At 35.6% G+C, this 27,602-nt stretch overlaps 1 protein-coding gene across 1 annotated transcript; it reads right to left on the bottom strand.

The window, feature by feature from the left end:
* Positions 1-731: 731 nt before the first annotated feature.
* LOC132369548 (olfactory receptor 8D4) lies at positions 732-26,397 on the bottom strand. Its single transcript, XM_059929227.1, is given in 5 exon segments — positions 732-856; positions 4,218-4,319; positions 25,436-26,035; positions 26,038-26,161; positions 26,164-26,397. Coding segments are annotated over 5 exon segments (1,158 nt in total). The 5' UTR covers positions 26,371-26,397.
* Positions 26,398-27,602: the final 1,205 nt, after the last annotated feature.

Genomic DNA, 27,602 nt, shown 5'->3' with positions numbered 1-27,602 from the left:
TATTGTGGAGAGTGTCTTATATTGGGAAATGACTCGAGGGATATATTCCTTGATCTGAAAGTCATTATGGTGCAAACTTGGGAAAGTCAAAATACTATTTAGACACAAATTTTTCTATAAAATTAAGAGATAAGACTGGATTTAAAAAAAAAACTCTAAGATTTCTCCTCAATAAAATGCAATTTCTGGGACTTCCCTGGTGGCGCAGTGGTTGAGAATCTGCCTGCCAACACAGGGGACATGGGTTTGAGCCCTGGTCCAGGAAGATCCCACATGCCGCGGAGCAACTAACCCCTTGCGCCACAACTACTGAGCCTGTGCTCTAGAACCCGCGAGCCACAACTACTGAGCCCGCATGCCACAACTACTGAAGTCTGCACACCTAGAGCCTTTGCTCCGCAACAAGAGAAGCCACCGCAATGAGAAGCCCGTGCACCACAACGAAGAGTAGCCACCACTCGCCACAACTAGAGAAAGCCTGTGCACAGCAATGAAGACCCAACACAGACAAATAAATAAATAAATAAATAAATTTATTTTTAAAAAATAAATAAATAAAATGCAATTTCTGCTCTTTTCAACCTGTCCAGCTTTATTTTCCTAGCTAAATATGTGCTAAAGTACTGATTCATACTTTATCTATAACTTCTTTCTATCATTCTGAAGTTTACAGTCACTGAGAGGGAAACTCTTTTAAATACTTTCTAGCCTTTTCTATAACAAGTTTTCTTTCACTGTGGCGGTTGACACTGGTGACCTGCCATTAGTAAGAGGTAAAGGTTGATTTCTTTTTTCCAATATTTGCTGATCACCAGAGTCTCCCAATTTTTAAAGTCTTCTCCTTGCAGGCAAAGACCTATGGAAATAGACCAGGAATGTCGAAAAGGAACAATGGTTCATGGTTCCTATTAATCACTTTAGATGATACATCAAAAGGAAATCATGAATATTTTGTTATCAGGTTAGGTCCTGTGTCCAAATCCTACTTCCTGCATGTTCTATGAAGTATGTAATATGTACACTGTATATCTGGCTGATTATTTAAGAGGACATTATACGATGTAATAAAATTCACAAATTACACACAGAAAGGTAAAGTAGAGGTAATTCAGCTTACTTTATTTACTTGATCAGTTGAAATCATAAAACTGTACATCAACATCATCCAAGTTGTACTTTCGCCTACTATCTGAGAAATGGTTCTTTTGCATAGATTTCCCCATTTCAGGTTAAAACTACCCATTCTTGAACTCTGACCTCAGTGCTTTCTCTGTCTAGATTTTACTTAGCTCCTTAATAAATAAGTTACAGCTAATCCTCTCATTTCCCTCCTCCCACCTCCTCTCTGACCCCTTCTTCAAGATAAAAAGTTTGCCTTCTTATTTCGTTTCTTATTTGAAGTTTTTCCTATTACAAAAACACATTTTTCAGTGCAAAAAATCAGAAAATGCAAATGGAAAAAATTTATAATCTGTAGTTAAACTAGTTAGAGATACAGGACAACAGTTTGGTGTATACATTTCCAGGCTGTTTCAAAGTACTAATTACATACATATGTATCTAGAATAAATTACTAACATATTATTTTGTAACCAGCTTTTTCTTTCTTTTCTTTTTTATAATAATCATCTTTCCATGTCAATAACTAGAAATCTACACAATCATTTCTTAAAAACAACTTTTCGAGGTATAATTGATATACAAAGAACTGCACATCTTTAATGTGTACCATTTGATGAGTCTGGACATATGCAAATACCCAGGAGATCATCATCACAATCACGCTCACAGACACACCTAACACCTCCCAGAGTTTCCTTTACACAATCATTATTAAGGGTCATATAGCTCAATTCTATGGATGCGACTGTGATGTATTTAGCCAGTTGCTTAGTGTTGGTAATTTAGATGATCAACATTTCTTGCTTATATAGATAATGCTCAAATAAATATTCTTGCTCATATGTCTTTGTGCAGCTATCTTACTATTCCTTAGAATTCTCTTATTTCCAATAGCATATTTGTTCTCACTATTTCTATCATAATATAAAAATACAAGAAAGGTTTTGCCCTACGAGAGCCTCTGATAATGCAAAATCACTTACAGATTGCTTTCATGGGTTCTTTTTCTGAGGTAATAAATAGTTCCACATCATACCTAAAGCTGGGTAGCTGATGGGTTTAACAAGATTAAGCTGATGTGCTTTTCTTAAAGTCTCCTTTTATGTTCTTCTTTTTTTTTTTTTTGTTAATGACAAAGAAGCTCAACTTCTTTTTTTTTTTTAAGTATTTATTTATTTATTTATGGCTGTGTTGGGTTTTCATTTCTGTGCGAGAGCTTTCTCTAGGTGTGGCAAGCGGGGGCCACTCTTCATCGCGGTCCGCGGGCCTCTCTCTATCGCGGCCTCTCTTGTTGCGGAGCACAGGCTCCAGAGGCGCAGGCTCAGTAGTTGTGGCTCACAGGCCTAGTTGCTCCGCGGCATGTGGGATCTTCCCAGACCAGGGCTCGAACCCGTGTCCCCTGCATTGGCAGGCAGATTCTCAACCACTGCGCCACCAGGGAAGCCCTCCTTTTATGTTCTGAACTTCAATTTTCGTGTCTGAAAAATTAGAATGTTGGATTACACCTTTATAAGGTCCATTCATTGTCTTGGAGTCCTGCTACCAGTTACTTTTCCAACATTCTTCCCCACCTCAAATATTCTAACTTCTTTTATTCTAGTAAACAGCCTCCCAAATGACTCTGTAAATGACTCCACAGAAATGGCTGCTCATGGCTATGTATACAAATGTAATAGCACTTGAAATCTCATATGAACTTTCTGTGAGAGGCTTTCTGATGCCATTTTTGTGTGTATTTTATATTACTATTTCCACGAGGTCATTCAACTGGCAAATGATATTTCACATGTTAAGATTCAAGCATTAACTAATGTGAGAAGTTAGAAAAACTGAGTTCCAGTCCCAGTTTATATCACTTTCATCTTCATTATATTAGATTAAAGTCTTCAACCGAGTCATAGTTTCTTCATCTGAGAAATGAGGGTAATTATAACATTCAAAATGAGCTGCTGTGAGGTTTAAATTAAATCATATGTGTGACAATATTTAACAAATTCGGGCTTCCCTGGTGGCGCAGTGGTTGAGAGTCTGCCTGCCAATGCAGGGGACACGGGATCGAGCCCTGGTCTGGGAAGATCCCACATGCCACGGAGCAACTGGGCCCATGAGCCACAATTACTGAGCCTGCGCATCTGGAGCCTGTGCTCCGCAACAAGAGAGGCCACGATGGTGAGAGACCCGCGCACCGCGATGAAGAGTGGCCCCCGCTTGCCACAACTAGAGAAAGCCCTCGCACAGAAACGAAGACCCAACACAGTCATAAATAAATAAATAAATAAAATATGAACACTGGGTTCAATTAACTGCCCATCCAAAAAAAAAAAAAAGAATACTCATAAAATGAAGATACCAATAACATCTACCTAATATGCTATGATTAAAAAAAAAAATTTAACAGATTCTTGTTAAAAAAATATGGTTCCATTCAGAAAAGACTGGGATGGACTTAAAGGAGATGAACACTTAGAACTACTTGTTTCTTATCTGAGTAAATATCAATAAGTTATGAAAAGTTTAATTTGTAACTGAGGGATATTTTTAATGTGTACTTAATCTGAATCCCCCCAGGTTGACATCTGACCCCACTAAGTATATTGACAGATCAGAAAGACTATACACAGAGAAATAAATTTAATGAAAGTGATATATTAGTAAACAAAACATGTGAAAAAGTATACTTACATCTCGGCAGTTGAACAGATGATTTAAAATTCTCCTAACATGTTTTTAACGTGCAGATACAGTAAGAGGCTCAAACTTTGATTATTCTGTGTGCATGAATTACTTCTAAGCATTGTACATTGATAAAAATTTTTGGCCATTTCTATTCCTATTTCTAGCTCATAGAAATATCTCTCAAAGATAAAATAAACCTTACTAGGTCACCGAACCATCTCACCCTAATGTGAGTCCTTCTGATTAGTATTCTCGCCACATACCCACCCAGCCATTGCTTGGATGACTCCAGTGATTGGGAAATGACTACCCTGCTTTCGCACTGGCTAAATAAAAAGCTCTTGTTTGGAGTGGAAAACTCTGTCTTTGTAACTTCCAAATACACATTCATGCACTTTCCTTAGGGACCAAATACTGACCTTTTCCACTCCAACAGCCGTCAAACACCTCTACGATCTGGAAATCCTCTTTGTCCCATAACATCCCAGTGATTTCAGCACAACTCAAATTCCAGTCTGTTTCTGCAGATAGAGAATGTGGTAGTTGTGTTAAGTGGCTTGACAACGTTGCAGGACTAAATCAGTCAAAGCTGTATTAGAGTAGATCATCTCGAACTCCACTTAAGAAATTCATCCGGGAAAAAAACATTGATTCTCAATTCTCAAGTATTTTTCCCCACGCAAGAAGGCTATATTTTGTCTCTTTGGTTAATTAAGTATTTAGTAACTCGGCTATTTTAGATATAGAATTTCATACAATTAACTCATCTAGACGCATCTGAGGCAGAATCCTTCGAGCATCCTCACCAAGGGATGGCCAGTGAAGGGAGCTCAGTACAGTTTTTGGTATTTCATTCCACCTTCATGGTTACTAGAATATTAATCTTTCCATTGGCGCTTTTACCAAATGGTCTTGAATGCTCTACATCACCAGATTAAAGATGACTTGAATTAAAAAAGAAAAAAGTTATCCCTTTCCATTTCTCTATAAAGTAAAGCTTCCTTTTTTTGTATGATTTTTTTCCTCAGTGGATGAACTATATTTTTTGCACAGGCTTATTTGCCTTAGAGATTTAGAGGGGAACAGCTCTTGGGAATATGGGTCAAACGAAGTTAATTAATACTGTTATAAAAGAATGTTGGTTCTGAACTACCTAATCACAATTACAAAGTTTTAGAAGATGTAACAGACCTGTTAGGGGCTCCTTGGGGGATTTCCTCAGGTATTTTGCTTTATCCATTTAAAGGAAAAAGAATACTTAAAAAAATCAACAAAGAAGTTAAAAACAGAAAACTTTTCATCCCACTTAAGTTATTGATACAATAGGAAATATTCTCCAACAATGAATATTCTAGAGTTTCAGATAACACGTAGTACCTCTGTCTGTACCAGCACAGATTTAAAAAAAAAATTCCAGGTGAAAATATAGCCATAGTAAATTCCATTATGTTTCTCATCCCTGTCCTGTCCTTGTTCAGAAACGTAAGCCCTTATACTGAACTCAGCCCAGTTCAACTGTTATTCCATCCTCCTGACTTATCTCTCACAGTCACAAGCTTGCTATAAACTTTAACTTTATTCTCTAATACGTACATATTTTTTAAATAAGAATTTAAAAAAAATTCTCCTCCGAACTAAAAACGCTGTACCTTTCATCTTAACATAAATCTGACTTTCACTTGAGGACGCTGATTCCACTGAGTCTCTTTCAAGTGAGCATGTGCCTCCTCCTTTCCCTGTCCCCAAGGGTGAGGGATGCATGGCTGGAGGGACAGGCTCATTCTTATTTGCTCTTAAGGATGGTGTTATTTTGTTCCCAATTTCCACTCTCTTTTGGTTTTGGATAAAAATTCTCCAAGGCTTATATTATACAATCTTGTAAGTTTTCCTTGGTTACGTCATTTAGTGCCCAGCTGAGTTTCAAGAAAGAAATAAACAACTGCCATAGAGCATAACATTAAGACAATGTTGGGGGAGTTTTTATTGAATTTGAAAACATGAAAATCACTGGAGATACATTTAGTAAAGACTTTTTCAGTGGTTCATGGTCTCCTACTTCTTCCTAAGAATTTCAATCATTATGGGAAACTTTATTATCTATATAAATAGAGTTATAAAAGATGCTAAGTTTTGAATGTCTTAATCTTACTATCAATGAGTATCACCTGCATTCCTCCATTTTTATAACTGGATTTTGCCATTACATTGAATTACTCAATCTCTGAAATCCCAAACTCCAAGATACCAATCTCGGACCATAATCTCCCAATTCTACAGTTCTTTGTTTCTATACATTTACTCCATGGCCTCATCCAGCCCACCAGCCGATGGATGACCCCATTTTCTCCTTATCAACCTTTCTTCCTAAAATATAAATAATATTAAAAAATATTTTTTCTGCGTGAAAATATAAAAAATACGTATTTCTACAAGTATATGTATTTCTACAAAGAGAGAAAGGAAACGAGAAGGAGAGGGAGAAGGATAGAGAGTGAGAGAGAGAGACAAAGAGACAGAGAGAGAGATACTGAGAATAAGTCGCTGCAGTGGAATGAACACCTCTAAAATGGAGCTGAAATAACAACAAGAGCCTCTGGGCATTATTTTAAAATATACCTCAAGTACCACTGGGGAGACGTATTGTAAGTCCTAAAATTTTGTGCTGTCTTAACATCTTTGAGCCTCACAGGGCCCCGAAGGCCTAACTGTGAGCTCCCCTGCTTTTGCCAGACATGCTCTCCCATAGCAGGAGAGTCTCCCACCTGGCTAGTTCCCATAACAGCCGGACCACCTGGATCCCACCAGGTCGTCAACCTAACCAGCTTCAGTTCTCTGCCAGCTGAGCAGTTGTTGACTCTGCTTCTGAATGCAGCCCCTGTGCGGTCCCACAGGGCATGCTGTGTTCTCCTCCCTGGGCTGTGAACATATGTGATTAATAAAGTATCGTCCATCTTATCCATCCAGTATCGAGTGTCTTGTGTTCAGCCATCCCCAGAACTCTAGAGCAGGACTCTCCACTTCACCAGTGGGAGGAAGAGGAAACAAGAGCAAACAAGACTGGGGAGCACAACACTTCACTTACAGCAAAGAAAAAAAAAAAAAAAAAGTGTAGCAATAGACTCATGGCCATGTACTTAACTGGTATCACCTCATATCCTATCGCCTAGAAATGGCTGGTCCAGCTGAAGAGTGTACAGGTTACTGACAGCTCAGTTACAGCACTTGTTGGGAGACAACAACCTGAAAGCTTAAGATTCTGTCTTGAAAAACTTAACATAGTCTTTGAACCAACTATTGTGTGATACTGTCTCCCCCAAAACCAGAATACAAGGGGCTGGTAATCAAGGGGTAGAAGTGGTAGTGATGATCTCACTTTACTTCTAATAACACACTCACAGAATTTTTATTTCTCATCTTGGAAACTCTGAGCTCTGCTGGTTAGGAGGTCTTAGACCCCAAGGAGAGAATGTTTCCACCATGAGACACAGCAGTGGTTCCACTGAATTGGAAGACTGAACTGCCACCTGGCCATTCCGAACTCCTTATGCAACTGAGCACTTGGGTAAAATAAAGGTTTACTACTGGCTGGAGTACTGACCCCAATTCCCAAGAGTAAACTGGGTTGCTAGGACATAATGGAGACAGAGAGGATTAGGACTGGAACGCTGAGGACTCTCAGGGTGCCTCTTACTACTTTCATGTCTTATAATAAAGATTAATTGAAAACTACAGCAAAAATGCCTACTTTAAATCCTGATTTTTACAATCATATCACCATATCCCTCTACTTCATTATCCTTTAACTTTTCGTTATTACATTAATATATGGCAGTACATTGTATACCAGTGTCCACAATCCCAGCAAACCTTCTTCACCAGGCTGTTTCACTAATGCAAACTGGCTCCAGTCTTCTGCTGGGTTTTGTGCCTTGAGACCTTGTGCCTTTTTGAGACCTTGTGCCTTTGTGCCTTTTTGAGACTTTTGTGCCTTTTTGAGACCTTGGTCCTCCTGTCACTCAGATTCATAACCCCTCTTTTGCCTTTCACCATTTTAATCGGCACTAGCGCTGAAGGAATTATCTATTTTTCCCCATTTAGAAACTTACCAAAGCTAACATAAACTGAGTGAATCCATTGTGGTCCTTTTACAAGTTTGAGGAGTTGGTAGAGCATTGGGATCACTTAATGTAAAATTTTGGTAGATACTCCATCTATCATCACCCTTTTCATGCCGTTTTTAATTAACCAGGATCTAGGCAGTCTTCTCTTGATGGATGTCTAATTAGAGCCTTTCATTTGTGAGGTTAACTTCATCCCCAAAGTGGTATTTTTGCAGGCTGCTTATTGGAAAGACAGCCCTATATTACTTTAAAAAATTTAAAATATGTATCAACACAATAATTGTCACATATTTTCTGCCATGCAAGAGAAGGGATGTGGCCATAGAAGAATATTCCTTTAGTTTTTTTCAGAAGACCTTCCTCAAGTTCCATTTTCTAATTCATATATATATATGCACACATATATATATGTTATGAAGAACTGGCTCATGTGATTATGGAGGTTAAGTCTCACATTCTGCCATCTGCAAGCCGGAGACCCAGGAAAGTTGGTGGTGTGATTCCACTCCAAGTCTCAAGGCCTGAAAATCTGGGAGCCAATAGTGTAAATCCCATTCCAAGGGCACGAGAAGACTGATGGGAGTAACTGTGTTAAGCTCTTGATAAACTCCAAATAAATTATTTGCCACATTTTACTGTAGTCCTTAGAATCCTTGTCATGTAATGGGACGTATGTTCATGGTTATTCTTACCGAATAATTTGTTACAACTGAGTTGGGAGGAAGGAATATGTGAGAATTAGCTGGTAAGCAGAAGGGTCAATGAACTCATTACGTACAACAGTGGCTCTCTGGTTGGATGCCCTTCATCCATATTTGGAGGATATAATTTATCTAATAAGTAGATATTGTTTAAAATGCCTACAAGTTATTTTGGTATATTCCCCCTTCCATCTCTGATATGAAAAACAATAGTTTGAACATCTGGTCATAGGTGAGAACAGGAAGAGTGAAGAATTCTCTAGCTGTCCTCAAATTTGGGACAAGTAGCTCCCATTCTCCAATTAACTGAACTAATTAGAATCAATCTATCATTACATTGATTAAACAAACATCATTATCTGCTATTATAACAATGTTGGTCATCATCATAATAATGATCAACAAACAGCAGTATATTTATACCATTTTTAAGAGTTTATGAAGTCTTTTTGTACCTTCAGTTTCAAGGCTGGTCCAACCTGGGGCCAGCCCTACTTGGATACCTGAGTCATGTTTAAATTACCTTATTTGTTGAGGACTTTCTTTCCTGCATTAATGATCTCAGAATGGGACTTTTGAGTAACATGGGGATTCATTAAGAAGTTAAAACAGCACAAAGTGTTAACTATATTTATCTTCACCTAACAATGATTTTTTTGTTGCAAAATCATTCTGTTTTAATAACAATTCAGATTAAATCACGATAATGGATTTACCAGTGAATTAGGATACAAGCAGAATTACAAGAAATGGTTCCCAAGCTTCATTCAGGTTATCTCTTACATGTATTTACTCTTGGTTTTCTGATTTAACGTCTCAGTTAAAATAGCATTATATGAAATTGCTATTTTCCATATAAATTAATTTTTTTCAAAAGCATAAAAGATGAATCAATTAGAAGGTGATCAAAAATTTACAGATAAAGTTTCTCTCAAATATTGGTCAACATGAATTTATAAAATTTTACCTAACAATGATTTAAATAAAAACAAACATAACTATTAAAATATGAATTTGCCAGATATTTTGCTGCTTTTCACTAATCTTTCATAAGAGACTTGTAAATTCTTCTGGTTGCAAGTGATGAAAGACAGAGCGTTTAGGATTTAGCATTGGCTTTAAAAAAACATACCGTGTTTGGTTCTTTACTTTTACATTCTTGCATCTTTAACACTAGCAATTTAACATGGTAAACAGAATAATGGCACCTAAAGATAGCCTTGTCCTAATCCCCTGAATCTGTGAATACACTTCTCCCTTGGTATTCAAGGGGATTTGGGTCTAGGTCCCTCATATAAAATGACATAGTATTTGCCTATAAACCTGTGCACATCCTCTTGAAACTTTATATCATCTCTAGGTTACTTATAAAACCTAATACAATGTAAATGCTATGTAAATAGTTGCCAGCTCATGGCAAATTTATTTTGCCTTTTGGAAATCTCTGGAATTTAATTTTTCCAAATGTTTTTGATTGATAGTTGGTTGAATCAGCGGATGTGGAACACGAGGATGCGGAGGGTCAGCTGTATGCTACTTTACTTGCAAAAGGCACTTTACACAAGTAATTCAGGATGTGGACCTTGAGTTGGTGGTATTATTGTGGATTCTCTGGGTGGGCTCAGGCCAATCAAATGAGTCCTTAAAAAGGAAGAACTTTTTCCATCTGAGTCAGAGAGGGGATGGCAGAAGGAGGAGGAGACATGTGAAACATGAGAGACTTGCCCCCCTGTTGTTGGCTTTGAAGGTGGAGGAAGGGGGGCCATGAGCCAAGCACTGCAGCACCTTCTAGAAACTGGGACTGGCCCTTGGCTGATAGCCAGCAACATAACAGGGCCTTGGTCCTAAACTTCAAGGAAATGAATTCTGTCAACAACCCAAATGAGAAGGCAATGGATTGTCCCCTAGAGCCCCTCGAAATGAATGCAGTCTGCAGCCTGGTGAGACCTGTATTGGACTCTTGACCTACAGAACAGTAAGATAATAAATCTGTATTTTTTTAGCTGCTTATTTTGTTATGGCCTCAATAGGACACAAACTTTCAAAATCCCATCTTAATTAATGTCTGATTATGAATACAGAGCAGAAAATTATGTGAATGCTTCATTTCTGGTGATATTGTTCTTTTTTTTTTTGGCCATTCGCCACAGCTTGCAGGATTGAACCCAGGCCCTTGGCAGTGAATGCATGGAGTCCTAACCACTGAACCGCCAGGGAATTCCCTGTTCTACGTTTTTTTGACCTTTAAACATTTGTCCACTGCTCTATCTTTTGACGGACAACATTCTTTTTTTTTTTTTTTGGACAATGTTCTTTTATAATATTCTGAATCCATTCTGAAGATGGTACTTTCTCTACCTGCTCTCCCATGATGGGTTCCCTGCCAGTTCTTAAGGTCTTCATCTTTGTCTACATAGCTAGACGGTCAATGACCACACTGGTAATGACCTATTTTGATCTTTGAGATGCCTCTTGTCTTCTCCCTGTTCCTAAGCTCTCTTTTTAGATGCTTGTCCCCATAGCACCTGCTCAGTGGCTGTGTTGACAGAGGGCAGTTTACCTCTTGCCAAACCCTTCCTCTTACAAATAAGTGAATCAGGGAAGACACCTCTCTCCAATTGGACGAATCAGATCCTCTTTCCAGGAATTTGGATTTAGAACTCTGATAATTTAAAATAAATGTTGATATAAATAATGTATATCTCAAATATTTAAATGTATCCAATATATATACTTGTATATATATTGAATATATATCTATGATTGAAATATACATATATCTGTGAATGACTGAAGCAACCATTACCTTCCATGTACACAGAGAAGTGGAAAGAGTCTGCAGACAGAGAAACATGAATCAGGTATGTACTAGTTTGCTGTGATGCTGTAGGAACTTACCACAAGCTTGGTGGCTTAAAATAACACTAATGTATTCTATTATAGCTCTAGAAGACAGAAATCCAAAGTCAGTTTTACTGGGCCTAAACCTGGGTGTCGCTGGGCCATGCCAAGAGCTCTAGGGTAGAAAGAATCCATTTCTTTGCTTTTTCCAGCTTTGAGATGTGCAGTCCTTGGCTTATGGCCCCTTCCTCCAACTTCAAAGCCAGCAGCATAGCATCTTTAAATCTCTGCTTCCAAGATCACATTACCTTCTTTTGTGCGGTAAAATCTGCCTCTACCTCTCTCATGTGACACTTGTAAATACAATAGAACCACCTGGGTAATCCAGGATAATCTTTAATGAAGCAAAGAGAGATAGACATTGAAAATATGAGACAATGTTCAAAGAAATGAAAGGCATGGGAACATTTATATACATAGTTTGTATCCTTCAGGAGAGAGAACAGAGGCAGTGAAGGTGGGGCAGTATTTAAAGGGAAACAGATTCAGGACACCCAAGGGAGAATATGGAAAACAACCAGAAAGGGAAGATCACTTATATAGGAACAGCAGTTAAAATGACTGTCGGTTTCTCAACAGCAGCAAAGGAAGCCAAAAATTAGTTAAATAATATCTTTAAAGTGTGGTGAGTAAATGACTGCCATCTCAGAATTGTGTATCTAGTAAGATGATCTTCCATTGTAAAATAAATGTATTACAGACAAAAACTTCAGGAATTTATTACCAAGGGACCAGCTGCAAAGTAATTTCTAAAAAATACAATTCAAGAACAAAGAAAATAATTTTAAGATAATTTAATATGTAGAAAGAAATAATAAAAAATAAAATGGTGAACATGTACATAAATCTAAATGAAAATTCTTTGTAAAAAGTCATAATAGTGTTGAATTTGTGAAGTTAAGCTAGGATGACAATAGAATGTGAGAGTGGAGAGGAATAATTGGAGCTTCCAAACCAAATGATACAAGAGGGGATGAAATATTGTTTCATTTTAGATTTTAAGTTAAATAAACTTGATAAATTTTTTTAGGGTACTCACTGAAAGAATAGAAATAGAGCATAATTTCCAAATTTGTAGACAGGAAAAAATGTTATAAGAGAAACAAAACTCAACTATAACAAAAATATAAATAAATACCAACAATCAACACAATTAGGGCTTCCCTGGTGGTGCAGTGGTTAAGAATCCACCTGCCAATGCAGTGGACACGGGTTCGAGCCCTGGTCCAGGAAGATCCCACATGCCGCGGAGCAATTAAGCCTGTGCACCACAACTACTGAGCCTGCGCTCTAGAGCCCACGAGCCACAAGTACTGAGCTTGCGTGTCACAACTACTGAAGCACTCCCGCCTACAGCCCATGCTCCGCAACAAGAGAAGACACCACAATGAGAAGCCCGCGCACTGCAACGAAGAGTAGCCCCCGCTCGCCGCAACTAGAGAAAGCCCATGCACAGGAACGAAGACCCAACGCAGCCAAAAATAAATAAATAAAAAAGTAAATTTATAAAAAAAAAAGTCAACACAATTAATTAAAAAATGGAGAAAGAAACACAGAATATTGAAACAAATAAAAATAAAAAGTAAGACATAGAAACCAGTTCAAATATATCAATTTTTGCAAAAAAGGGACTAAATTCCTTAGTTAAAGATAGATACTGTAATATATTAAAAAATAATTCCAGCTGTATTGTATTTGCAAGAGACACATATAGAAGGTAAGAACATGAAAACTTTGAAATTCAAAGGATTTAAAAAAAAAAGATATCTCCGAACACACACTAACCCCAAAGAAAGCAAACATGGCTATGCTAATCACTGGCAAAATAGAAATTAAGACAAAAAGCATCATCAGGGATTGACAGAGCCACTCTATGATAAAAAAAAGTTTTAATTCATCACAACTTATTACAATTCTAAACATGCATTTACCTAGAAAACAGCTTCAGCACTATCATCATAGTGCAAGATTTCAATAAAACTCTCATTCAAAAACTTTTAAAGCATACAGATAATATGAGTAGCACAGTAAAGAAACTTAATATATTATTGGGCTTTTATGGAATTCTTCACTTATATGGTAGAGAATATATACCCTTGTTAAATATGTATGAAAGATTTAAAAACATTTCATACTTTGCCATACAACATGCCTCAAGAAACTTTGACTAGGTAGCAAAAAATGTGTTCTCAGAGCCCAACACAATTAATTAATTAATAATCAAATGATGTATTAAAATATCCATATATTTGGAAATGAAAAATACTCTCCCAGATAATTCATGGATCAAAAAGGAAATCACAATGGAAATGGAAAACAGAACTGAATGGTACATATCAAAATTTGTGGGATATAGGAAAATGATTCTATGAGTGACCTTTATAGACCTAGAAAGTTCATTTATAAAAGAAAGGTTGACAATTAGAAAAGTTTAGAAAAAAATTAGGAAAATAAAAAATGTAGATGAAAGCAAACATAGATTAAAGGAGAAATCAATTAAAATGGGAAAACAAGGATAAAAAAGAAATGATTAGTACAGCCAAAATTGGTTTTCTGAAAAGACAAATTACCAGTGAGATTCATCAAGGGACAAAAAAGAAGAGAGAGAAAGCAAAATTACATTATATTGAGAATGAATAATAGAATAAGGAAAACATTAAACAGTTAATGAGACTATATTACCAACTATATGCCATCTCATTTGAAAGTTGAGAAAAAATGGATAAATTACATTCTTATCACAATAGACTGAAGGAAATTCAAAGGCCTGAATAGTCTTAAGACTATTGAAGGAATCAAAGAAGTGATTAAAATCTTATCATAAAGACAACACAAGGTCCACATGATTTCACAAGTGAATTCTCCTGAACTTTTTATGGAACAAATTATTGCAATGTCATAACAAACTGAGAAAATTGAAAAAAGAGATATTCTTCAACTTATTCTATGAAGTCAGTAATAACATTAAGATTAAAACCAGATAAATATGGGAAAAAAAGGGAAATTACAGCCCTAGTTTATTCATGACTACATGCAAATATTCTCTATAAAGAAATAGCAAATCAAAATCAACAGTGTGTATGCGTTTGTTTATCCCAGGGATACAAGGATAATTTAACATTAAAATTTCTATAAATATTTTGTCATATTGACAGATTCAAGGACAAACCACATTATCATCTCAACTGACAGATAAAGTATTTAATAAATTTCAATACACATTAATGATAAACACAAGTAGAAGATAGAAATAGAAATGAACTTATTATATTTGACTTGCTGTAAAGTATCTATCAAAAATACTATTTGAAATGAGGATACATTAGAAGTATTGAAACTCAGGATTAGGTAAGGATGTCCACTATCACCACTTTAATCTACACTGTATAGGAAAGAAGATTTACACTATCACATATTAATAATAATAAAGTGATTATAATTAAGAATGTGTAGTATTTGTGCAGTGATAGACAAATTGACCAGAGAATAGAAAGCTCATAAAACAGACCTATGGAAAATAGAGGACTTTGATATGTGATTGCTATGCATAGCAAACCAGTGGAAAAATAAGTATTGAAAAACAGGGAAGGTGGAAAAATACATGCAATAAAATTGGGTTATTACCTACACAAATATCAATTTCAGCTGGACTATAGATTTAAATATAAAAGCAAAAATTAAACAGAAAGACATATAAACTGACATATTTCTGAAATTCTATAGTTTCCTTTTAAAATGAAAGAAGTCTTAACCATAAGAACTAATATTAATAAATTCAGATATTTTAAAATTAAGAATTCTTACTATTCAAAAGGACCTGATGGAAAACAAAAAAGACAAACATCCAGTTGGGCAAGATACAATATCTTTTTTTTGTTTTTTTAATTGAAGTGTAGTTGATTTACAATGTTGTGTTAGTTTTGAGTGTACAGCAGAGTGATTCAGTTATACATATATATATATTCTTTTTCATGTTCTTTTCCATTATAAGTTATTACAAGATATTGACTATAGTTACCTGTGCTATACAGTAGGACCTTGTTGTTTATTTTTTATATATAGTAGTTTGTATCTGCTAATCCCAAACTCCTAATTTATCCTTTCCCCTTTCCCCTTTGGCAACCATAAGTTTGTTTTCTATGTCTGTGAGTCTGTTTTCGTTTTGTAAATAAGTTCATTTCTATCATATTTTAGATTCCACATATATGTGATATCATATGATATTTGTCTTTTTTTGTCTGACTTACTTCACTTAGTATGATAATAAATGAATAAAAAAAGACATGGTATATATATACCATGGAATACTACTCAGCCATAAAAAAGAATAAAATAATGCCACAATATCTTTGTGTAAAATAGAGAGTAAACTCCAGATCCTTAAAAATCAATAACAGAAATACAAACAACCCAACAGAAAAATCAGCAAAAATTATGAATAGAAACTCACAGAAACACAACAGTAAACATAAGAAGAGATGCTCATCTTATTAGTTAACAGGTACATATCAAAACCACCATGAGATACCAATTCACATCCATTCAATTGTCTAAAAACAGGAATTTTGAAAATACCAGAGATTTGTCAGAGAATATATGTATCAACAGAATCTTAGTTATTGCTGATGCATGTGTAAAATGAAAGTCAGTTTGGGAAAAAGGTTGCCATTATTTTGTAAAGTTGAACAACTACCAACTCTAGAACCCACCAATACACTCAAGAGAAACTTGTGCATGCATCTGCACTAGGAAACATATGCACAATTATTCAGAGCATGAGTGATTATGGTAGCAAAAAAGTGAAAACAACTTAAATGCCCTCTGACAGAGAAAGAATAAATAAGAATCTTTTCACAATGAAATATAACTGTAATGAAAAAAGATGAGTGAGTTACAGCTACAGGTGAAAAAATGGATAACTTCCAATAACTTAAGTTTGAGTAAAAATAGCAAGTCCATTTTCTCCACATCCTCACCAACATTTGTTATCTTTTGGCTTTCTGAAGGGAACTCTTGTACACTGTTGGTGGGAATGTAAATTGGTACAGCCATTATGGAAAACAGTATGGATGTTTCTCAAAAACTGAAAGTAGAATTATTATATAATCCAGCAATTCTACTTCTGGATGTTTATCTGAAGGAAATGAAATTACTATTTAGAATAGATATCTGCATTCCCATGTTCATTGTAGCATTATTCACAGTAGCCAAGATATAGAAACATCTTTGTGTCATGATATGTGTCCATCAATAGATGAATAGATAAAGAAAACTATATATATACATACACAATGGAATTTACTATTCAGCCTTAAAAAAAAAGGGGAATCCTGCCATTTGTGACAATGTAGATGAACCTGGAGGACATTATGCTAAGTGAAATAAGCCAGGGGGGAAAAAAAGTTGAACTCATAGTAACAGAGAATAGAATGGTGAATACCAGAGGCCAGGAGGGATGGAGGTAAGTGGAGATACTGATCAAATGGTACAAACTTTCTGTTATAAGATGAATAAGCTCTGAAGACCCCTAATGTACAGCATGGTGACTATTGTTAATAATAATGTATTGTATTCTTTAAATTTCCTGAGAGTAAATCTCAAGTGTTCTCATCACACACACATATACACAAAGGTAATAATGTGAGATGATGAATATGTTAATTAACTTGATTGTGGTAATCATTTCACAATGTATACATATATAAAACCATCACATTTTTACCTTAATTAAGCTGGACGGGGGGAAGCAAGTTCCAGAAGACCATATAGAGTCGTAATATAATTAAAATGAAACCATCTATTGTTTAGAATATTTGTATTTATGATAAAACAGTATATAAACAGGAGATGAGAAAATTTATTGTGGTTATGTAAAGAAACAGGAGATGGGATGAAGTAAGAGCATATAGGTAGCTGTAATTTATTAATAAATGTTCTAGTTCTTGGGTTAGTGGTAGGATAACAGATTTTATTATTAAAAACAATAAACAAACAGTAAAATAAAAGAAAGTCATGAATGGACCAAAGGTCAAAATTTATTATGAATCAAAGGTTATAATTGTTCTAATCCTGTGCACAAGCGATTAAAAATATGTAACAATAGCAGCAGCAAAGTAAATACTAATAATTTAGTGATGGTTTAACAACCATACTGGAATACTGGACTAAGTGGCCTTTAAATTTCTGAGAGTTTGTGGTTCTATAAAAATTATTCAGGGCAATCTTCAAAATTTTCACATTATACCACATACAGAAATGGAAGATTTCCCTTTATTAGAATTAGAAGGAAATGTCTTCTCTTGGAACTTTAAGCCATTAGCCCATCACCCCTTTAGCCCATCATGTGTCACATAAATTATTTAGAGAAAAAAGCTGGTTTACTATTTTGTGAAAAAATTTTGGAGCACAATCTATACAAGGATGGGTAATTAGAAATGCGTAGTTTATTAATTGCATTCAACATTATCTAATTAAATGTAGAAAACTGCAATACCAGGCCATTCAGTTTATTGATTATCCAACATTCAGATTCACTGTTCCTTTCTGCCTGACTTCAACTGTTTGTTTTAGTTGGAACCATTTTTTGGATTCTGGCTTATATGCAAGTGCTTCCTGATATCCACCAAACCTCTCAACTATTTATTTATTTATTTATTTATTTTAAATTTTATTTATTTATTTATGGCTGTGTTGGGTTTTCGTTTCTGTGCGAGGGCTTTCTCCAGTTGCGGCAAGCGGGGGCCACCCTTCATTGCGGTGCGCGGGCCTCTCACTATCGCGGCCTCTCTTGTTGCGGAGCACAGGCTCCAGACGCGCAGGCTCAGTAATTGTGGCTCACGGGCCTAGTTGCTCCACGGCATGTGGGATCTTCCCAGACCAGGGCTCGAACCCGTGTCCCCTGCATTGGCAGGCAGATTCTCAACCACTGCGCCACCAGGGAAGCCCTCAACTATTTATTGTACATCATTTCTTGTGCCATTTTCTTCTTGGGAAAATACTCCACTTGCTTTCTTCTTGTTCCATTGTCAATACATGCCTATATCATTAAATGAGATTAAATGTTCATCTCCCCTTTATTCTCTGAACACAGCTTTTTTTGTTTGTTTTGCTTGTTTTAAACATCCTAACCTCCAGCTGGCAATGATTTAAAAGCAAAGAAATGACTTACTTTATAATTTTAAAACTTCTAAAACATTTATGTGTATGTGTAACAAGCTGAACAAGACATTGTTTACTGGACAATTCATTAAAGGCATATATAGCTTAATTATATGATTTTCTTCGTAGTTATGAAGGTATACCTCTTTCAAAGTTATTTTAATGGTTCATATTGATATGTCACTACTCCTTTTGCTAATCAAACTTGTTCCCTGCTGATTGGACTGTAGATGGAGCAGGTAACTGAGTGAAACTGGAAAATAATTAAATATTTTCTCTCTTAATATCTCTTTTAAATTCCAGGTTTCAGTATCCTTACTGAATTGTAGCATATGAGGTTTCCATTTCCTTTTATTTCCAGGGATCAATTCATATATATATAAATTACTCTGAACCCCTCTCACAAGATATTACCTTAAGTATCTGAAATTGTGGACGAATGTTTAAAAAGCCAAATAATTTCTCACTTTAATTTTATGGATAAGCCGAGCAACACTATATAGTGGTGAGTGTGTTTGCAGTTGGAGGCCTGTAGTACGAGTTCTATTTCTGTTCTAGATGTGACTTCAGTTTTCTCACTTATAAATGGAAATGCCATAAATATCTTCCACTCAGGATGATAGTGAGGGTTGAAACGAGGTAAGTTCTTATCAGCAAACAACTAACACAGTACTTGGCACAAAGTAGCCGTTCAATAAATATTTTGCTAAAAAAAAACCAAAATAAATAAGACTGGGATAAGGGTGGATGGAAGTGAAGGTGGCACCTGTAAGGATAAAATATGGAGGAAAAAATATTGTCAACTCCATCTCCATGAGTAATAAAAATGTGAAAATATTAATACGCAGTAGAGATGTGATAACACAGATCTGTACTGCACCTGCTTGACTTCTGTCCACAGTAAAATCTTTGATAGTGTAAAGATCCTAAGGCTATTTGACCTTGCAAGCCACACTGTTTCCAGCATATGCTTTTACCATATAATAAAATGGAAAATATTCCTATACCTTGTGGGCAATTCAAAACTGACCCCACAATTCTCAGCATGTATTCTGCATACTTAAATATAAAAAGAACGTTAATTTTTCAGAATTGTATGTTTGATTCCTTCTAAATGCTGCGTGATGAGCAATTTTCTTGCTCTGACTTGGATTTCTTGGAAAATTTCACAATCCAGGGGCCATCTTTCCAAATCTACCACATTTTCCTGTCCAAAAAAGTCAAGCTATCTATACTTAGAATCTTTCAGTTGTGGAAAACAGACTGCTTATTCATGTATCTTATTTCATATTAGATCATCTCCAACCTTTAGAAATTCTTTATTAACTTGAGGTAAAACCTTTTTTCCCAGTAACTTACACCGGTTGGTCCCAATACTGGCCTCAAGCCTGTACAGATGAAGTCACTCTTCTCATCTTCTCAAAAGGCTTCGGTTTCTATGTTTAGGTTTCAATTAATAGCTGTGATACTATGTACTTAACGTACATTGAGTTCTTGGTCATTATTAGCCAGGCACTTTGTTAAGTGCTTTAAAAATCTGGATGGCATTAGAAAAGAAAGTGTATCACCTATTTCTTAGATGCAAAATTTCCTTGCTGATTTTTAGGTTTGTACTGTTTGTTTCCATACCACCTTTTGTTTTGATCTATTAGTTTCTGATAGATGAATATTAAAGCATCCCTATAAATGATTTTGAATTTATCATATTTTCCTTGCAGTTGTGTCAGTAGCTGTTTTAATCCGTTTCAAGGCTCTGCTACTTCATACATATAAATTCGATAACCTTTTGAAGTAGGGAGTAGGTATTGTGATCTACATTTTGCTTGTGAAAAATTAGAAATTTATGGAACTTAAATAATTTACCTAAAGTCACATAACTAGTGTGTGGCAAAGCCAGATTAAATTCCAGGTCTATCTGACTCCAAAGACTTGCATTCTTTAGCGATAGTCACAATATGGACTCTTATTCCCACTTTTGCAGAGAGGGAAAAAAGGTCAGAGAGGCTCTGGTTATGGTCTAAATGAGTAAATAAGTCACATAAAACTGAACCAGGACTCAGTTCTCTAGTTTACTCAATGCGAAAATGTTACTCTCACTGCTATGTTCCACATTTGGAAATGTTGTTCTTACTACTTTGAATAATTGAGTAACTGGAATATTTTAGATTCAGAAAAATCTTAGCATTGGAAGGGATATTTAGGATCATGTAGCTCATCAAGGGCTAAATATAAACATTCTTCCCAAATATTTTTCTAGCCTGAGAGACTTACTGTGGATGGCCTATTATATCTTTGTTCAGCTCTGTCACAAAATCCATTACACTGACTTGGAATCAGCTTACCAGTTGTTTTCATGTGTTTAATCTGAAACTCCAAATCCTTTATAAGATAAATGGAACTTTGAACTTCTACTTCTTCTTTGTGTATCTAGGATGTGATGTGTCCTTTTTGCTATGAAAATAGGCCATGAGTAAAATGCGATACTTGAAGCTCTTGCTTGCTCTTAAGGATTTAATTGAGAATGACTCTTGGGAACATGAGGTAAAGAGGTTAACTACTATTATTGTAATCAAAGAGTTTTAACCCTGAAAAACAATCACAATTACAAATTTAGTTGGAGATGCCAAATAGACATGTTTAGGACTCCAGGGGAATTACACCATGTGTTTTGCTTTATTCAATTAATAAAAACTTGGTGGTCTGCTTTAGACTTTTAGAGAAACTGAAACATAGAAAACTTTTGAGGGAGTTTCCTGGTGGCCTAGTGGTTAGGATTCCAGGCTTTCACTGCCGTGGCCCAGGTTCAATCGCATGGCCCCCACCCCCGCCAAAAAAAGGAAAACTTTTGATTTTCCCAAATAACTGACCAAATTATGTCAGACTTAATGCTCTGGAAATGATAATCTTTCCCTTCTTTCTCTGTTAAAATGTAGAAAAATTCTTCATTTCTTGCCATGACCTGTAAAAGGTGACTTTGTCTTCATTTATTTTCTTAGTTTATACCTAATCCTTAAGTTAGCCTAAAAATCCTTAGGTTGTGAGTTGGAGTGATGTTAGGTGCCACTAAGTGAACACAGACATTTTCTAGATTGATCAAATGTAATCTCCAAAAGATAGGGTGTAAAGACCCTCCAAAGTGGCCAGACATGGAATAGAGAGTACAGGTGGCATTACTCTCGGACAGTGGACTCCTGCACGTTTTTGTTTTATTTTTTTGTATTGTGGCTCTAGTCTGCTCCATTTAGCTCAACATCGCAAACTTAGTTTCTGGGACTCATCAGTTTCCCTCTGAAAGTCTAGAAACTTTGACATTTTTACCTATTAAAAGTCAAAAACTGTTGGATTAGTTTTAAAAAATCCAGTTACATTTTGATTCCTGGAGACACATGTAAAATAGAAGCAGAAATAGTGATTGAAAAATAAAGGCAAAGAAAAGAGAACTGCAAACACAGTGAAACACAAATCAACTTTGGTAGATTGCGTTATTGTTCTCATTTATTATATACCCCTTTTCTTTATAAGATGATTACGTATCTTCACTTATACCTCCCATTGTCACACTGGCCATGTGACATGCTTTAGAAAATGGCATATGAGTGGACCTGAAGTGCTCAATGCTTGAGCTAAAGTTTGAGATATTGTTCTATTCCTTCTGTCACAAAAATGGCACGTCCCTGGTAGGGGCTGCTGCTTTAGTCTGAATCCAGAATGAGAACATGTGTGGGGCAGAGAAGCAGATAGGGAGCCATTAACATACAATGTGGTTGAGAAATAAATCTTCTTATTTTTTGTTAGCCATTAAAATGTGGGAGGTTGTTAGCTAATGTGGCATAACATAACCAAATTGACTAATAGGCTAATGCTTGGGGGAAGAGGAAAAATCAACTGCCAACCTAGAATCTAAGTCCAGAAAAAAAAAATCCATCAAAAAAAGATGAAATAGAAGTATTTTCAAGTAAAAAATAACCTGAAAGTGTTTATTGTCAGCACGTCTACATGAAAAATAAATAGTAAAGATTGTTATTAACATAGAAGAAATTTAGATATGTATTGATAGAAAGAAATTAAGAACAACATACAATTTAAATATGTGGGCAATGTGAATTAATTTAGACTTAGAAAATAATAATAATGATTTCATAAAGTTTTAAATATATTTATAATAAAAACTCAGGATAATAATAATGTGAAATGGAGTTAAGGACATAGATACGCCAATATGTATTGATATTACATGTAAATATGTTGAATTTTCTAATTAAAATTTTCAGACTAGATACAAATCCCAACTATACACTGCTACAAGAGACCTTAAATATAAGGGCACAGGCATGTTGAATGTGAAAGAATTGAAAAAGATACATAATGCAAACTCTAAGGAAAAAAAGTAAGTGTAGCTATATTAATATCAAAGTAGACTTTATGACAAGAAGTTGCCAGAGCTAAACTGGGATAGTCTAAAATACAACAATTCTAAATCTGTACCTACCAAAACTATGACTTCAGAATATATAAAGCAAATTCTGACAGTACTAGTAGGAGAAAGAGACAAATTCATATTTGTAATGGGAGGTTTAATTATACTTAAGAGATAAATGATCTCTTAAGAAATAGAAAGCAGGCAAAACAATTAGTAAGAGTAAATAAGATTTGGGACTTCCCTGGTTGCACAGTGGTTAAGAATCCACCTGCCAATTCAGGGGAGTCAGGTTCGATCCCTGGTCCGGGAAGATCCCACGTGCCGAGGAGCAACTAAGCCCGTGCACCACAATTATTGCGCCTGTGCTCTAGAGCCCACGAGCCACAACTATTGAGCCTGTGTGCTGCAACTACTGAAGCCTGTCACCTAGAGCAAAAATAAATATATTGGGCTTCCGTGGTGGTGCAGTGGTTAACAATCCGCCTGCCAATGCAGGAGACACAGGTTTGAGCCCGGTCCAGGACGATCCCACATGCCGTGGAGCATCTAAGCCCGTATGCCACAACTAATGAGCCTGCACTCTAGAGCCTGTGAGCCACAGCTACTGAGCCTGCGGGCAACAACTACTGAGCCCACATGCCACAACCACTGAAGCCTGGGCGTCTAGACCCCGTGCTCCGCAACAAGAGAAGCCACCACAATGAGAAGCGCGCACACCACAACGAAGAGTAGCCCCCGCTCACTGCAACTAGAGAAAGCCCGCGTGCAGCAACAAAGACCCAACACGGCCTAAATAAATAAATAAATAAATAAATAAATAAATAAATAAATAAATAAAATTTAAAAAAGAATAACATTTGAATAATACAATTAACAATTTGATCCAATATACAGGATATTGCAACCAACAGTGACAAGATAAAGATGAGCTTTATATAATGATAAAGGGGTCAATCTGAAAGAAGACATAACAATTTCTATTGTGTATGTGCCTACTGACAACAGCAGAGTGTGAAAATATGTGAGGCAGAAACCGATAGAACTGCAAGGAGAAACAGATGAATCCACTATTATAGTTGAAGAATTCAACAGCCCTCTATCAGAAATGAAGAAATCCAGCAGGTGGGGAAAAAGTATATAGTTGGATTCCATAGCACCATTAATCAACTGGATATAATTGACATCTATAGATTACTTCATCCCCAAACAGAAAAATACACATTCTTCTGAGGTTCACATGGAACATTCTTCAAGATAGACTACATTCTGGACCATAAAACACACCTTAACAAATTTAAAAGATTAGAAATTCTATACATTGCCTTCCCCATACAGTGCATTATCTTGGTTTATTGTGTAAGAGTTTATTATTGAAAACTATAAACTTTTTCATTATGTTTAATTCAAAACATTTTATAAGGAAGAAATTAAAGGCACCTAGTTTACAACCTAGAGTGAAAAACCAACTCAAAAGAAATAAACATAAAGTTGTAAAATACTGCATATGTACTGGTCACACAGGAAAAAACAAGGTGTTTAGATAAGTCTGTAAAAGTATAATCTCCTAACGTAGATACTCTAAGTCTTATCCTTTGATCACCTGAGGTCAAATACTGGGACTGTATTAGTTTAGCCTTTTGCTGTATCTTCTTCATTAAATTGCACTTAATGTTAAATCAAACATTGGCCTTTAATAAGCCAATTATTAAAATTAAAATTCTTCCACATTTATTATAAAGTTGTTGTAATGATTTCTACCATACTGTTCAATGTTTCCTATACAGATTTCCATTAAAGAAGTCTCTTTTGAGTGAGATAAATAAGAGGAAAGACTTTGTCATATCAAAATATATAGTGTGTTTTTATTTCTCACACGACTATACAGTATTTCAGGATTTTGTTTTCTTTTTGCTTAGATTCAGGAAAATAAAGGTTAAAAATTGATATTAAAACCCCAGAATGATACTGAACTTTAAGTTGAAAATATTTGCTATTTCTCACTTTTATACTTGTTATTTTACATTTTATTAATCTTATTGTGTGTGAATGTATTTAGTAATCTGAATGTATATAATATATATATTCAGAATTATACATATATATAATTTTACCTCACTTCAAATTATTTTTAAAGACTCGGCATAAATGCAAACAAACACACATATGATTATGAATACATAAATAAATCTTAATATGGGTAGGATTGGGGGGTAGGAGGGAGATCCAAGAGGTAGGGGATATATATATATATATATATAGCTGATTCACTTTGTTGTACAGCAGAAACTAACACAACATTGTAAAGCAACTATACCCCAATAAATTTTTAAAAAAGCTTATTAATTGTGAAGATACTTTTCTTCTTAAGAGTTTCATCAGTGCATTTTTCACTTCCTTGTTTCTCAAACTATATATCGTGGGATTCAACATGGGAATCACGCTGGTGTAAAATACTGAGGATGCTTTCTCCTGGGTTAGTGAACTGCTGGAAGCAGGTGTGAGATACATGGACATGAGAGACCCATGAAATATAAGAACAGCTGTCAAGTGGGAGCTGCAGGTGCTGAAGGCTTTGGACCGGCCCTCTTTAGAGTGGATGTGGAGGGTGCTGGAGAGGATAAAAGCATATGAAATGATGATTGTCAAGCTGGTGGCTACTATGTTAAATCCTCCAATGACAAAAATCAAAAGCTCATCAATATAAGTTCTGGAACAGGAGAGTTTAATGAGAGGAACAATGTCACAGAAATAATGTTTAATGATGTCTGATTCACAGAAAGTCAACCTTAACATAGAACCACCATGAATCACAGCATCAGTAAAACCTAATGGGAAGACAGCAGCCACCAGCAGAGAACAGACCCTGGGGGACATGATGACATTGTAGAGAAGGGGGCTGCAGGTGGCGACATAGCTGTCATAGGCCATTGCTGCCGGCATTCAGAAATGAGAAAAATACAGAAGAAAAACAGCTGGGTCATGCATCCAGAATAGGATATAACTTTATCTCTGCATAAAAACCCTGCCAGCATTTTGGGGGTAATGACAGAATAGCAGAAATCTCAAAAAAAGACAAACTACTGAGGAAATAGTACATGGGGGTGTGGAATTGAGAACTCAATCCGATTATTGAGATCATGCCGAGGTTTCCTATCACCGTAAGTATATAAATCCCTAAGAAGAGGCAGAAGAGGGGCAGCTGAAGCTCTGGCTGGTCAGTTAATCCTGAAAGAAGAAACTCAGTCACTGCGGATTCATTTCTTACACCCATTCTCCTCTGAGAAATCTGTGGAGATGAGAGGAAAGAGCAGAACCCCAGCTTGTCTCCAGTTCTTCACAACCCAGATATTCTACCTATGAAAACACTGAACCCAGGTTATCTTACCATTTGGCACTAATCCTGTGCTTCCATTGATGTGCAGAGACTTTGACCCACCAAAAAGTAAGGTCTCAGATAAAACAGAGTAAGTAATCATCTCCCTGTAGATTTTAGGAACCATAAATAAATTTTCACATCCTCCCAAGTGTCTCAAATTCTTTTAGCAAAGTATAAAACCTTTAACTTCAGAATTAAAAATAAGTGTAATGCTAAAGAACACTGGGGAATTTTTCTAAAGAAAATCAATTGAAGAGGTGCATAAAGAAGAGGCTGTGGGCTGAGAAAATATTTCTGCTAATGGCACAGTTGTCTAGGGTTGAACCTGCCTCCAGGATTTCCTACAGAGAAGGTATTTATTGTTACAATCAATTATGATTTCCATGTCAAAGTTTTCAAGGGTGTTCTACAGAATATTAATTCCAGGGATGTGTTAATAGTTTCACATGAAATAAGTATCTTGGGATCATACTGATTGTAGACATGCAGAGTTACACAAAATTAAACAGGTTTTTTTTAACTTTATTATGATTTTTTATTTTAGTAAGAATATACATAACATAAAATTTACTATTTACTATTTTATATTTATATTTAATTAAATTTACTAAATAAATTTATATTAAATTAAATTAAATATATTTTAATAGTTATTTTTATGTGTACAGTTCAGTAACGTTAAGTACATTCACATTGTGTACAACCATCACCACCAGCCATCTCCAGAATATTCGTCTCCCCACACTGAAACTCCATACCAGTTAAACACTAACTCCCCATTCTCCTTCCCTCCAGCTTCTGGCACCCTCCATTCACTATCTGTCTCTATGAATTTGACTGCTCTACATGTTTCATATAAGTGGAATTATACATTTGCCCTTTTGTGACTGATTCACTTTACCTAGAATAACATCTTCAGGGTTTATCCATCATGTAACATGTGTCTTAATATCTTGGATAATTAAAGTTAAATAATATTCCATTGTGCCCATACATACATATATATGTCTGTGTGTATATGTATATACACATAGATATAGATATACGTATATTATATATACCTCATTTTTTTAAATTCATTCATCCATCAAGGGACATTTGAGTTAAACAGGTTTTTTAACTGAAGG

Source organism: Balaenoptera ricei, chromosome 8, assembly GCF_028023285.1.
Source record: "Balaenoptera ricei isolate mBalRic1 chromosome 8, mBalRic1.hap2, whole genome shotgun sequence".
In the NCBI taxonomy this organism is placed as follows: Eukaryota; Metazoa; Chordata; class Mammalia; order Artiodactyla; family Balaenopteridae; genus Balaenoptera; species Balaenoptera ricei.
The sequence above is the reverse complement of the archived record's forward strand: the minus strand, read 5'-3'. Positions and strand labels throughout refer to the sequence as shown.